General features: G+C 45.4%; 1 protein-coding gene across 5 annotated transcripts in view; it reads right to left on the reverse strand.

Moving 5' to 3' along the window:
• Window positions 1-14,962, reverse strand: part of MAP3K4 (mitogen-activated protein kinase kinase kinase 4) — a 110,939-nt gene that overhangs the window by 23,095 nt on the left and 72,882 nt on the right. For all 5 annotated transcript variants that reach the window (XM_027601198.2, XM_027601196.2, XM_027601197.2 and 2 more), the window contains 8 exons: window positions 11,464-11,621; window positions 8,146-8,262; window positions 6,559-6,658; window positions 6,376-6,459; window positions 4,925-5,191; window positions 3,353-3,502; window positions 1,232-1,393; window positions 504-637 (listed from right to left, as the gene is read on the reverse strand). In XM_027601198.2, coding sequence (XP_027456999.1) covers window positions 504-637; window positions 1,232-1,393; window positions 3,353-3,502; window positions 4,925-5,191; window positions 6,376-6,459; window positions 6,559-6,658; window positions 8,146-8,262; window positions 11,464-11,621 — 1,172 coding nt within the window. The remainder of the gene's footprint in view (window positions 1-503; window positions 638-1,231; window positions 1,394-3,352; window positions 3,503-4,924; window positions 5,192-6,375; window positions 6,460-6,558; window positions 6,659-8,145; window positions 8,263-11,463; window positions 11,622-14,962) is intronic.

A 14,962-nucleotide genomic window follows, 5' to 3' on the forward strand; every position in this document is an offset into this window, starting at 1 on the left:
TTATGTAAATGCCTGGGGTTGAGTAAATTTATAGCATGTTTTGAGAAAAAAGGACAAACAGCTTCTTAATAAAGGAACCGGTTACCAAACTGTTTCCATTTACATTCATAAAAGGCTTAAACTGCATGAGGGAGGGAAAAAAATTAGCAATCAGGAAGACGTGTCCAGGGAGAATGTGAACTCCCTTAAAGTTAACTCATTATGGAACTTTTTTTTGAGTTTTCCAAAAATTATGGGGTTTTCTGTGTTAACAGTTTCATTTCAAAACACAACAAGGCAAAATTCTATCATCAAAGACTTCGAAATGCCCCTTTTTGTGTCATCCGCTCAGCAATCTCACATAAAATATACACATGAAATACTACCATTCCCACGTCCCTCTCTTATTCCTGCATTTTCCAGCTTCACAGGCTGCTCCAACATTCTCTCTCTCTCTCTCTCTCTCTCTGCAGCAGGAGTACCGAATTACTTGCAGTTCTAGGATACATCTACTTGGTCATTACCTGGGTCTTGTACCTCGACCACTCTCACATTTAGTTAGGACATAGTTCATCCATTTCCGGGCAAAGCTTATATATTTGTCTCCTATCTTCTGTCTAAACTCTCCAGACATCAAACGAACAACTTCTTTATGATACTGTAAGAAGATTTTGTGTATATCAAAATTAAGAAGAAAGTAATGATTATACCAATATCTAACCATTACAATGCCACATCTGTTTCATAAAATACCATTTTTCTATAAACAAAAAGCAAAGTCCAGTTAAAACTGACATATTTTCAAGAGTCTGAAGAGTTAAACGGTTCATTAGTTGCGTATAACACCCAGTGCTCATCGTTGAACGTTACAACAAAAACTAATGATGTACTCTATGTTGGCTAATTGAACATAAAAAAAAAAAAAAAAAGAGTATGAAGAGTTAAAGATAATATAATGTCTTAAAAATGCAGTTTCACCAATGTTTTACTCATAAGTTTAAATTACAAATGTACTCTCATGATATTAAACATCTCTTAAAGAAGGTTTTAAAATGGAAGTAGAAAGCTGTTAGCACAAAATAAAAACTGGACAACTATCTGACAATTTAAAAGGAAACCAACATTTCTGATACTCAGCAGTGGGTAAGATGACATTCTTGATTTGCTGTACAAGATTCCTCATACTTTTGGTAGGTAAGTTAGAGAGCAACTGCGAAGTTACACTGTGCTTTTCCTCTTCTTTTGTACCTACCTCGAACCCAAAGTTGTAGCCCTGAATCATTGCTTCTCGGTAGTACTGCTGCAACGTGACAGACTCAGATTCATCAACTTCAGCATCAAATTCTGAAGTGAACATGTGGTCCACTCGGTCAATGGCATCACTTATTCTGTTGCAAAGCTCTAGTGCATCATTCTAAAGAGTCCCAAACCATAATTAATCCAAACAAAGCAAATCATCTAATACTTAACTGTATTTTAGAGGAAGATTTCTTTCATCATCACAGATATTAATCATTGCAATATATTTTGGTCATTCAAAAATAAAGGAAATGTATTATTTATTTAGTTTGTTAGTTTTTATTTGTATTAGGTATTTGTTAACATCTTATGAAATATAAGAGGGAAAAAATCCATTTAAAATGTTAATGCCTAATTCCTATAAGTTGCTTTCATCTTTAATATTTTGCATATCAACCACCAGCTGCATTTTCCCCCTGGGCAGTTGTTAAAGTATGATTTCAATGCAACAGGATTTCAATCCAACAGGAAGTCTGTATCGTCCTTCGTTATCTCCCTGACACTCCCTAGTTCAGGGGGTTCTCAGTTGGGGTGTCAGTCGGGGTCGATTCTACCCAAGGGGACATTTTACCCAAGGGGACATTACCCAAGGGCAATGCCTCTTTTGGTTGTCAAAACTTGTGGAGATGGGGTGTGAAATCTAATGGCATCTAGTGTGTAGAGATCAGAGAGGCTGCTAAACATCCTACAAAATAGGACAACTCCCCCAAAACAAAGAATTATTGACCCAACATGTCAAAATTGCAGAGGTTGGAAAAGCTTGTCCTAGTTCATGCTCTGTTGTTTCCCTAAGCAGGACTACAATCACTCCAAATTGGACCCCTTCCTCTCACCCTTAAACACACACGTACGTACATATGGTCTCCACTGGGCTATCCCCCTACAGACTTTTCCAAAATATTCCTCCTAAATATTCAACTACTACTCTCTGAGGCTTAGAAAAAATAAAATCCAAAACCTCTCAATAGCCTGACTTTTGCCCACCTGATTTTACCAGCCTTATCTCCCACAACTTTCCACTGTACACACCGCGATCTAGCCACATCAGCCTATTTGATATTCCGCGAGCACTCCTAGTACCCTGGCCCAGGGACACCGATGCCCGAATGTTCCTTCCCAGTTTGTATCTTCTGAAGTCCTCCAAGCTGAAATGCCTCCATTGTGGCAACTCCAGAGGCGACCAGGAGGATCCAATGTCCCCCCGCTCGGGGAGAGACACTTAGGAATTCCTTACACTCAAGAATAATCAGTATCTTGTGTAACTTTGCACTCTCTAGAGTTCACGGACTCAAACTGAAAGACAAGACCAAAGCGCCCTGCTCCGGCGTGCGAGTGGGACGGCAAATCGGTGAGAGAGCGTGCTTCTGGGCGAGTGAGGCAAGTCAGACGAACAGAAGAAACAAATGCCTATCAGACTACTTAGAGCTTCAAGAAGTGCTTCTTCCTCAAGAAGTCAAGCCTTCATGTGACAAAGAAGGCATAACTGATGGCCCGTGGAAAAGCATGCATCAGACCAGGACCAATGAACGGAAGTCAAGGCAGAGGTGGGGAAAACAGGAAATCATGGGAAAAGAAGGTGAGGCCCTGGCTTGACCTGAACTCCGAAGGCCTGGTGCCTGTCCACAACCGGCTTTCTCTACTGCATGTAATTTGACTGAACTATCAGTTAAATAAAAGAAGAAATAAATCTTCTTTTAGGTTACCCATTACTGATTTGGAGTACCTCTAGCAAATACTCGTAATTGCTAAAGAAGAAAGAAACCTGGATTAGGAGTGAAGAGACCTAAAATCCAGCATCAACTTGGCTACTAACCAACCATGTGGCCATGCAGAAGTCACATAACTGGTCAAATTTCTATCCCTTTCAATTCCAACATTCTATGGTTCCAATAAAGATCTGGGAGGTTTTAGTGAAGACATGGGACAATGGGAACCGGGAAGAGGGAGAACGGTAAAGACCACGTAAGACTTTAGGTCCCTCGGGTGGGATGACACTGTCACACGCGGATGCCTCCACAGCGTCACCGCCACACACCAATCAAGGAGCTCAGGCAGAGGCGTGGCGGTGACGTACCTTTAGCTGCTGCAAAGCTCTGGCGATGACCGGCTGACTGGAGGTCTGCTCCTGGCGGAGAGTCATGAGTCCCTCAATGGACTGCTGGAAAGCTTTTCTCTGGCTGGTGAGATGGGCAGACTGCATGACCACTAGTAAAAGATTATCCACCTGGGAGGAGAATCAAGCACAGGGCTTAAAAACAGACCCACTCACTGTTTCCCATTCTAGGTCAACCCCTAGTCCGAAAACAATGCCAAACTCATCAGGGCCACCAGGCCAGTGACCCCCAGATCAGAAAGCAGTTTTCAAGCAGAGCTACGCCCTGCTGTGGGAGCCACGCACCACAGTGGGCGCTACTGTCTGAGGTCTGCCCCACAGCGCTGAAGAATCCCATGGAACTATGCAGGCATGGGGTCTCTGAAACATCCTAGAACTGCAAGTAACTCAGACTCCTACAGCAGTGTGTGTGTGAGTGTGTGCGTGTATATGCGTGTGTGTGTGTGTGAGCAGTCTGTGAAGCTGGAAAATGCAGAAATAAGACAAGGTGAGATGAGTGGCCTTCCATGAAACAAAACCGAGAATTTAGTATCTTTTTAAGTGACAGAGTCACTGCAGTATTTTGCATAGAAGTGTGTGTGATATGACCAGAGTTACATATTAGAATGATCATTCTCAAAGTACCCAAATACACACACACACACACACACACACACACACACACACACACACCTGGAGGAGGGAAGGTGAGGCTGGAAGCAGGGAAACTAAGGGAAACTAAAAGTGAGACAATGCACTAGGCCAGGACCCAGATGATGAAGTCTGACCATGGCAGGGGCTCTGGGCTGCAGACAAAGTGTCATTGACCAGAAATGCTCCGGGTGTGTCAGGGCTGGGGACGAACTGGAAGGGTAAAAGGATGAGTTTATATTAACTGTCACATTCTGGTTTCAACAACTGAGTGGCCAGAGCACCACTCGCTGAGACAGGGAACGCGAGCGGAAGAGGAGATCGTGTGCACTCAAGAGCACAGTAAGCCAGCGTGTTCAGTGCTGGCCAGGCTGAGTCTGAGGTGCGTGCGGACATTCACCACCACTGTCCCGAGGTCAACAAAGAGAACGTGAAGAGGCTTCTTACGGGTTTTAATTAATGAGTTATACAAATCATCACGGGATCCCTGCTGGGTGAGTAGGTAATAGCCTCTACTACAAAAATGTTAACTAACAGCAAGTAAACCAGAGTACCTGAAGAAGGAGAATTTCTGAATTACAAATTAAATGAGGGAGATAATTCCTTTTAGACCATGAGCATACAGATCATGACTAAGTAAAGATATAACTATTTCAAATATTCCAGGATAATTTAACATACTTACAGAATTTGAAGGAATATTTTAGTACAACTTGTGATACAAAATTTTTAAAACATCGAGGCATATTTTGGGGAAGTCTACACTTGAGACGACTATGGCAGTTAAAGCAATCACTCAGAAGCTGCTAATAATTTATTTTTCCTAAAAATATTTTAAGTAAATAATACTGCTTCAAGATTGGGGTGGGAGTAGTGGGCATGGGACCTGGGAGTGACACACACCTGCATGCTTCTCAGGGTATCAACAGTCTCAACCTGAGGCACAATTTTGACAGGCTGTGCTTCCCACGTGGCCCAGCTCTCTTCCGAATCCCGAGCGCGATCACTATGCTTGGTTAGCAGGAGATAGGCATCAATCAGTACATCATCCGACTCTTTGGAGCAATCCTTTCCCGCAGCTGCATTGAGTAACTGCAAAATAATGCTCTTCTCCGCAGCAAGAGTGTCTGGAACAAACACCTGCAAGTTTTCTAAGCCCGGAATCTGTACCTGCAGAGGAAATGATCCAAACTCTTAGATTAGGGAATGTCACATGTTACAAAAATTTATTTAAAATACATAAAACTAGAAAAAGACAAGCAGGTGTGGGGAAGGCCAGCACTGAGGGCAACGCAAGGGGCCCAGTCCCATGTGAATGGGGGAGGCTGCGGAGGGGGTAGTGACACGGGAGCGCTGTGCTGGAGGCCTGGGAAGGCTTCTCCACTCACTGGGCCTCCTCCAGCTGCCCTATTTTCAAGAAGCAAGAAAATACCCTTTAGGGGAGGAAAGCCAGCCTGAAACAACCTCAATCGATGCTACTTCGTGATGCCTACGGAATGTCACCTGACTCGGTAAAAAGGCAAAAATGTTAATACAGATTCACTAATCATTCTTGGTGGGGGCATCATAAGAAGCCTTTTAAAGGTCATTTTAATAAGGAACACATATGTGATACTATTGTGCAAATCACAAACAACTGCAGGTGGGATAAAACTGTGGGCCTGCGATAAAATTTCCAGTAACAATATTATACACAGAATCTATAAATACTAAGTCTCAAACAACTTAAATGGTAGTAAAGACGAGGACTCCAAAAGGGGCTCCAGGGATGAGTCGGGTGCTGATGGCCAAAGCTCCTGTAAAAAATCTGAACTATTTCAGAAAATGTGAGGGTAAAAACAAAACGACGACTTACAAATCAATCATTAGGGGCGCCTGGAGGGCTCAGCTGGTTAAGCGTCTGCCTTCAGCTCAGGTCATGATCCCGGGCTCCTGGGACGGAGCCCCGCTTCGGGCTCCCTGCTTCTCCTTCGCTCTCCGCCCCTCCCCCTCCCCCAGGTGCACACATGCACATGTGCACACCCTCCCTCTCTCTCAAATGAATAAAATCTTTAAAAAAATCAATTATTATTTTATTATTTTACATTACTATTTTAGATACATTATTTTAAATACATGTGTAACTCATTTTAATAAATAGTATGAATATTTGGTTATTTTATCTGCATTCTAAAAGCAAGTTAGTATGAAAAACTTTGTTTTTCTGATTATTTCATTGAGAAATTATGAGAAAGTCTTATTACTGCGATCAATATATAGCCAGCAAAGCCCAAAATATTTACTATCTGGACCATGAAGAGAAGGGAAAAACAGGAAAGGCAAAATATTCCAATTACACCATCTTTAATATTTACCTTAACATACTGTTTTGATTTCAGAACATCCAGAAGGTCTCTAACTGGGGCTGAAAGTATGAACTCTGCTGCTATTTCCAGGTCCTAGGATCACAGTTACAAAGAGACTTCTTTAGGGTTAGCTTTTAAAAAAAATAAGGGAAAATAAAAATTTTTAAAAATCAATTGGGATTGTTAACTCACCTTTCTCAACATTTTCGCAAATCCAAGTGCCTTGGAGGCTCTTTCTCTAGCTTCGTGAAAGAGCTCCTTCAGTGCTCGACTAATCTCTATAACAGATCTCCTGCCAAGTTGATTGAAATCCAGTTAGAGTACATTAGAGTATGTCGAGAAATAGAAAGCAATAAGGATGAAGCAAATTCCAAATGACATTAATAAAGACTGAAAATTTGGATAAATGGGGGGAAGCAATTATTGAGAATGTACTTGAAATACTCAGAAGCTTGCTCTCTTGTGGTTTTCTAGAAAGTGCTTGTATTCTTCAAATAAATAAGGCACATACAATAACCTTCAAATAACAGTAAGCTTAATTTTCTAAAGATTTCCCCATAATAACTTCTTGGAGTTTGAGATAAAGTTCTTACATTGCCTCCCAGCTCAGGATCTTACTGAAAAGGAATATATCCGTGCAGTGGAGGGCTGCTGACCGTTTACCAACTGGCTCCCCTCCAAGAACTGCCTTATGTGGTGTTTGGAGATTTCTGTGGTGTGAATACTCGCATCATCGCTGCCTGCAGGCCCCCAGTGTGACAGCACTGAGCGGTGACTAGAGAAGAGATGTGTGTGGTCGCCCCTGGGCTCACTGGGGCCAGGAGGAGCCAGCCCCATCACCCTGCCCACGAGCCCACCGCTTAGACCCACCGCTAGCAAACAACCAGAGCATCATCAGGGCCACTCTCCAGTTCCCCATCTTAGATCTCCAATTCTCCCTGCTTATCCAGAATTCGCCGCGTTGGCTCTCCAAACTGCAGGACCTTCTACAAACTGACTCATTCTGACTCTCGGCTATTCAGCGCTGTCCCAGGTAAGAATCTGTGTGGACACGTCTTGCTTTAACCCTGGCATGATGATAGCTCAGGTGTTCTGAAACTCAAAATGTGTTTCTCATCAAATTTTGGATGGTGAGAGAAAACATTTCAGCTCTAGAGAAGTCAGCTCCCCCTGAGCATTTCCTAAGGTTGAATCATATGATATTGCTAGTAATTGGCCACAAAATAGCTGTATGGCTGATATTGCCACAAAAACAGCAATTTAACCTGGTCCAACCTGAATACTATCTCACGGAAGTAGAGGAAATGTAACAGATGCGTAAGCCATGGTTTCATGTACTCAAGCTTAAAGTTCAACAGAAGGAATAAGCCATGCATAAAAACAGTAACAATGTGCCAAGTGTCAATTAAATGTATTCATGGACTGCTACGGAGGTAGGGGGAGACAGAAACATAATTATTTAATTAGACACATTCTAGGACACAGGGATGAATTCTCTCTACTCATTTTTAGTCAACTTACACTCTCTCTCCCTTTCTCTAAAGACACAATTTTCATTAGGCCAACTAAATTCTAAGTTCACCTTCCAAGAAAATTTCACAGAAAATCCTAAGCAAGCACATGAAAAGATAAGACAGTAATAAATAGAAGTCTTTAGGTCTACTATGGAAATGCCTAAGGGCCAACGTGGTTGGGTTTGAACAGGGCCCATTCTAGACTCCTCGCCACAAGCAGAACTCTGTGAAGTAAGGAATGGGAAGGACAGGAGCGGGGCCGTACCTGATTTCATCTGAGGCGTTGCTGTCATCAGCGCTGGTCCAGAACTCTGCACAGCTCTCCTGCAAGCCAAACTCTAAAAAACTTCCAGTCGACTTCAGTAGCATCCCCGCAATGTCACTAGGGAACAAGAACACCAAAGTAAACCAGGGCAGAAAAACTGTCCTCACTCATTCTAATTCTTGAATAAGACACTGAAAGGGTCATCTACTGTTTTAATAGTTTGAAAATCAACAATAGTGAGAACTTTTCTTTACTATAAAGTCATGATGAATGTGAAAAAGAGGAACTCTCCCATATATGGGCAAGTATCTATCTTTACTCTATTTCCATGGTTTTATCGTAAACTTTAAAACCTTAAATTATATTCAGAGCAGCTATGTAATTACCATACAAGTGTAATTTTCATCTTAAATGTCCAAAATGGTATAAAATGGCCCCAAATATATATCTAAGACAAGCTGTTTTTTAAAAGCTTAATGAACTAAATGATAGAAGAAGAAAACAAAGTGAATTTCTTAAATGCAACTGTTTTTACAAATTTCCCTCACAATTAGCTTTCCATCATCCATCCACATGAAACGTTCCCTACGGCCGATACTTCTTGTTGAGTACACAATCTAAATGCTAGCGTTAAAATGTAAACCCGAGTGTACAAAACAAATCTAAATGAGTGTAGTAAAGATTCAGCAGCAGCTTACTGACCTCTTCACTGAAGGAAAGGGGCTTCTAGCTGGTCAAAGAGAGCAGGTAAGCACACAAACGGTGTCGGAGGACTCATCAGAGGAGAGAGACCAAACCCAGCCAAAGGCCTGGCTGCACTGCGCCTGCAGGCAATGCAGAATGGACCCGGAACCGGAGAGCAGCAATGGGAAGAGGGGCTCTGGCAGGAAGGGAAGGGAGGAGGGGAAGGAAAGTCCAGGAAGAACAATGAATGTGATCAAAAGGCATGAAGATGTGTTAAGCAAGAGGCCTGGTTGTGAAAAGAAATTGCACAATGTGGAAGGAGCAGAGAGGTGGTGGATTAGACCGAGAAAGTATGCTGGGGCCACGCGGTGGAAGGCCTTGCATGTCATGCTAACTGCCTGACCTCCGCCTGGTGGTGGGCAAAGAGGCCGGGCTTTAAAAAGTAACTGAGTGGGAAAGTGACCTGATTACAAACCCATTTTCAAGAACAATAGCGTACAAGGAGATCCATGAAGGGTTTACTCCACAAATACTGAGTATCGGTTATGTACTAAGCAGCAGGGAGCAGAACAGACAAAAATCCCTCCAGTGAATAGAGGAAAAAACAAGAAATAAAAAAAGAGAAGATATAGTTCAGATATTGTTAAGTACTATGGAGAGAAACAAAACAGGAAAGGGAACTCAGAAGTGCTCATGAGTAGGAATTTCTATGTTAAATATGGGGAAGATGACATTAAGACAAAGACCTAAAGGGAGTGCAAAATGGGTCATGAAAGTAATCGGGGAAGAGCAGTCCAACAGAGGGACCACCAAGTGCAAAGGACCCGAGGCAGGAGCGTGCCCCGCCTGGGAACACGATCAAGAAGCCACCGCGGCTGTGCAGCAAGCCCAGGAGAGCCAGGCAGGGGAAGAGCACAGAGGTTTAGTGACAAGTCAGACTGTACCTGGCCTGAGGGGCCATGTTCAGGAGCTCTGGCTTTCACTGAGGAAGCAGGGAAGCCGTGGAGTATTTGGAACAGAGGAGAAAATGGTCTGAGGTGCATCTGAACGAGATCACTGGCTGTGGTGCTGAGAACAGACCAAAGGGACAAAGAGCTGAGCAGAGATTCCTGGAGAGCGCCTGCAGTCATGTGAGAAGTAACAAACAGCCTGGGAAGAGCGGCAACGGGAAGTGGTGCACAGGGGTGAGATTCTGGATCTTTCCCAAAGGATCAGAGGTAGCGTGTGAGACAAAGAAAGCAACTAGGGATCACTGGGAGACTGATGGAGCCTGGGTGGAACAGCACCTGAAGGAGACGGGTGCTGTGCTCGGCTAGGCCGAGCGAGAGCCGCACCAGGGGCCAGTCCCTCAGCGGGGCCTGGAGAACTCAGGAGCTGCTCAGAGCAAGCCTGGTGCAGGCCAAGGCCAGAGCCCCCACCGCTCGACCTGAAGGACGAGCAACAGACAGAAACAAGGAGACTGACAGGAGGAAAAGGGGATGTGGTGAAATCCCATCACCTGAATTTGTAGTGCAAATGAACAGTGATCTTTAAAACAATCTCTTCCGCAGGAGGGCCAGCCTGGAGACAGAGAGTGCTAACAGAATGAACGGCAGGCCGAGCCGAACGACAGGAGACTGAGAGGAGGTGAGATGCTGAAATGGGCAGGGAAGGCCTTCCTCAGAAGGCTGACTCTGGGAAGTGAGCCGAACAGGAAAGGCAGATGCATGGGGAGTCGGGACCTAAAGGGCTGGAGAGGTCTGGGAAAGAGCAAGCTCACAGCTCACTGGAAATAGAGGCGGAGAGGACGCCACGAGGATGTGAAAAAGGCGGGTGGTGAGGGCAGAACGGGGAGCCTCGGTCCTGAGCAGGGGACAGAGATGGCGGAGTCGACGACGATGCGCCTCTGCAGCTGGAAGAGAGCCCGGCGAGCAGAGGCCCTGGAGAATACACACGAGGGAGGGAAAGCTGCTCCAGGCTGGGTGCGAGGGACGCACAGAAAGGAGACAGAACTACACTGGCGGATGAGGCAGCAACCACCTACAACAGCCGAGTCCAGAGCCGAGGGGTCAGGTGGCGGGGAGGGGCACCCCACCATCAGCGTTCAGCTCCTGGGTAAGAGACGGCCATTTTCAAACACACACCAGTGACCACACTCCCCTCCCTCAGGGTTTTCCTCTGTTTACACTGCTAACCTGTGCCTCATAAGGAGATTCCGTGGTTAGTAGAACACCCTAGAACAGTCCCGGGAAAGGCACACCTGGGGTTCCCCATGTCCCCACCGAGACTACAGGCCTGTTCTACTCTTTGGAGGCCTAAGAGGGTTCATGCTAAGGCAGGGTTTCTCAACTTCACAACTGACATTTTGGGTGGATAATGTTTGGTTTGGGGCGCTACCCTGTGCATTGCATGGTGTTTAGCTGTGTCCCTGTCCTCTAATCAGTCAGACGTCGCAGTCATCATGATCCAAACTGTTCCCAGACGTTGCCAAATGTCCCCACGGGGCAACCCACCCCCTACTGGGCACCCCTCGCTCGAAGGACCCCAAAACCTGGGGGGAAGGCGCCCACACACACACAGGACTGGTTGTCATGTGCACATAACTGAAGAGGCAAACGGGCCGGCAGGCGCACTCAGGAGCACAAGGGTTCCTACCAGAAAAGTTTCCCAGCCTGTGCTTCTCCGCCCCGGATGTAATGGGTTATTTCTTTGGTGAAATTCCATTCTTCTTCTAACAGGTTTTTTAGACTATGGGATGCTTGAGGTAACTGCTGCAGCATCTGGATCCAGCTTCTCATGTAATCAAAATACACCTTAAAATACAAAAACATAAAGGGAGATATTTGAGAATGGAACTCAGCAGCTCTCAGCTTTCGCCTCTGTTAACCGGAAAGCTACAAATCAGAAGGGCCAGGTGGAGGGGGGCCCTGAGTACGCAGCACAGAGAGAAGCAAAATCTTCATCACAGGACTGCTGTCTAAATGGGGATGTCTCTTAAACTGCACAACTCAACCCCCCAGCAACTTAACACATTATTTACAGTCTCTTTAAATTACCAACAAAATAAAATGTTCACCATGTTACACAGAAGTAAAAAAAGAATCAAAATAACAGCACCCAGAAATGTTCATTATTAATATATTGTGAACATTATTCCTTTAAGAAGTTGGGATCCTTACTTGTCTAACCGCTTATTTTAACTTCAGACAATTATCTTCCGTGTTGAGTGGGAATGAACACACTTTTCCCCGCCATCCCTTCCTGACACCCAGATTTCTATGACACAGCTTTTTTCAAGACTTATGACATATAAATTATGATTTCTAATCAAAATACCCAGTTTTTCTGAAATGGGGTTTATGTCCACCACAAGTCCTACAACAACAGCCTTCCCATTCCTAACTCCTTATTTTGATGTATCTGCTGTTTACTAGAGGGTTTCACTATCCATCAGCTTTTCTCAAGACAGGGTCACAACTGCTAGATTACAAACCCTCACCGCCTACGGGTTTCTTTTACCGAAAGGACAACTCGAATTGAGTATGAAGTACCTGAGTTACACATTCTCTGCCCCAGGACGCTGAAGGCATTACTCCTCCACCACTTACTAACGCTGCGTGTTATTCGAACTAAGAGCCCTGATGCCGGCCCCATCTCCCGCTGTCCCCACTCCCCTCACACCCGGAGCTGCCTTGCTTTTTCTCTGCTCGGAGGTTCACAGGATTCTGTATTTAGTCTCAGATCTCAGTTACCTCCCCAGGCTACGTCTCAGAGTTTGCTGGAATGAACACTTTCTGAAATCCAGTACTAATTTTCAGGAGGCAAACTGCAGGTATTTCAAGAAAACTGTCTTCTGTTGTGTCTTTGGATGCTTCTGGGCCTCCAGCAGCCAGGCTGTGTGGTGGGAATCTGCAATCCGGGTACCTTATGAACACCGGTGTCTGAGTATGTGGAACCTACAGTTTATGAGTCTACCGCCATCTTCACCAAATGAAATAAATCTCTTAAATATGAGACCAGGACCCTCCTCTGGCTTCTCAGAGTGCTGCTTCCTCTCCCTTAAATCTGGCTGTCTCCTGAGGGTGGCCTTCTCTCGTACAGCCCTGCCATGGGGTGCCTGTATGACGACGGACTTCACGGGCTGCAAGCAGTCTGCATCCTCGTGTGCATCACTGAGACTTTCAAACCACTGCTCTTATGGTCTTATTTAAAACCAAAACAAAAAAGAAACACCTGCCCCTTTAAGATCTGCGTCATCAGATACACCATCGAACCCTTTCTTCATGCTGTCACCTACTGATTTCCAACTGCCCGTCATCCTTCATCACACACTCCAACAGCTGACATCATCTTCCTTCCGCCCCAGGCTCAGCCACCACACTGTGCTTCACCCCAGATCTTATCATTACAGAATCATCTCTAGGGCTCATCAATCCAAAGAGCCTGATTCTAAAACCTCCTCTCCTCCATCCAGCTTTCTGTTCAACTACCACCCCTGTGACTGTTCTCTTATTTAATCCTTACCTGAACTCCAGTGCACGGTTTTCTCTTCTCTCTCCAGCTCACTACCCCTTGCTCCACCCCCTTTCCTCCTCATTCAGCTTAAGAGCCAATGCGGTCACGCTCCCCACGCCACTGTGGCCACCACCCCACACCCTGCCACCTCTCCCTTCCTTTTCAGCTCACCTGCCTGCGAAACCCCAAAGCACAATGAGCCCGACAAGCCCGTGCCCCATGCCCACACTCAGGAAGCTGAGGGCCACGAGTGTCACGGGACCGGGAGGAGCCACGGCTCTGTACGTCGTCTCAACCACATGGTGTACGGCCTGGAAATATTCATATCTCCACCCAACCCATTCTCCTTCTCCCTACAAGCACAGTCTGAAACTCTGCCATTTTTGCCAAACGGCCAATGCCCACCCTCACACATCTCACCCCTCCTAGTGAAGACAAAAGGGCATTAGATATAAAACCCCTCATCTTCTCAATACCAAAAATGCACACCCACATGTGACATGCCCTCCTCCCCTTCCTAGCGGTGGCCAAGCGAAGCTTACACTTGTATTTGGAGACCCACCTCCTCATGGCATCTGAGGAACCTCGCACTATCGATTTCCCTCTTCTCTGATATGCATATAATTCTGTTCATCTCTTTCCCTTAACAAAATCAGTCCCTAAGGCTTTCAAATGGTCTCTAGTAACTTCAATTTAAAAACTCTCCCTGGACCCACAGCCTTCACCATGAACCCCACTGCAAGAACCAGGCCTCAGCGGGAATCCCAGCTGGGTGTGTCTCCGCCCTCCCTCCTGCAGCTCGGCCCCTCCCTCTTCCACAACTGCCACATCTCGTTCATCAGTTTCACATTTTCCTTCCTCTTAAATTCTTTTTATGTGGTTTCCTTAAATCGATCCCATGTTCCCACATCTCTATCTAGTTTACTGTTTTGGTTATTTCTAAGGCCAGGGCCAGAGAAATGAGCTAAGACAGCTGATAGCTTCAAAGTGATTTGTTGCCCCAAGCAAACGCTCACCAAGTCACGTCCCTGCACCTGCACACGTACGTGCTTAGGTTTTCCGAGTCAGGATGATGATGTAACACAGAGTAAAGCCCCCAAGTCACAGAGATTCTGCATCAGGACCTGCTGACCATGGCTTCCCCTCACCCCGTGAAGCTCGCATTCGGCGGCCCTCCTCAGCCGCAGGACACGCTCAGACAGCAGAGCTGTCTCCACTTCTGCTCCCCTGTCTTGCAGATCTGCTGCTCACAAGTCCTCTACAGGGACTCCTCCTGCTTCTCTCCTGACCGTTCACACCCCAGATATCACAGCTCTAATGAATCACTGGCTGGGGAGGAGATATTTAGAGCTTGTGCCCACCCTCATTTTAGCCAAAATTTCAAGGTAAGTGATTGTAACAGTTTTGTGGAAGCAAGGAGAAGAGAGCAGTGTAGTCAATTTCCTCCTTTACTGAACATGGAATTCCGTTCTTTACTCTTCCTTCTCTTTGCTGATTTTTGGTGAGGTTCCTGAGAAGGGTGTTGTGGTACACATAATGTGACTGACCATTCAAAGGCCAATCTCTCCCTCCTTCCTAACAACAACACCGATTTTGTTTGGGTTCCCCCAGTTTTCAAAACATGCCTCTGCCATTAGCC

The sequence above is a fragment of the Zalophus californianus genome, chromosome 7, assembly GCF_009762305.2.
Source record: "Zalophus californianus isolate mZalCal1 chromosome 7, mZalCal1.pri.v2, whole genome shotgun sequence".
Taxonomy (NCBI): domain Eukaryota; kingdom Metazoa; phylum Chordata; class Mammalia; order Carnivora; family Otariidae; genus Zalophus; species Zalophus californianus.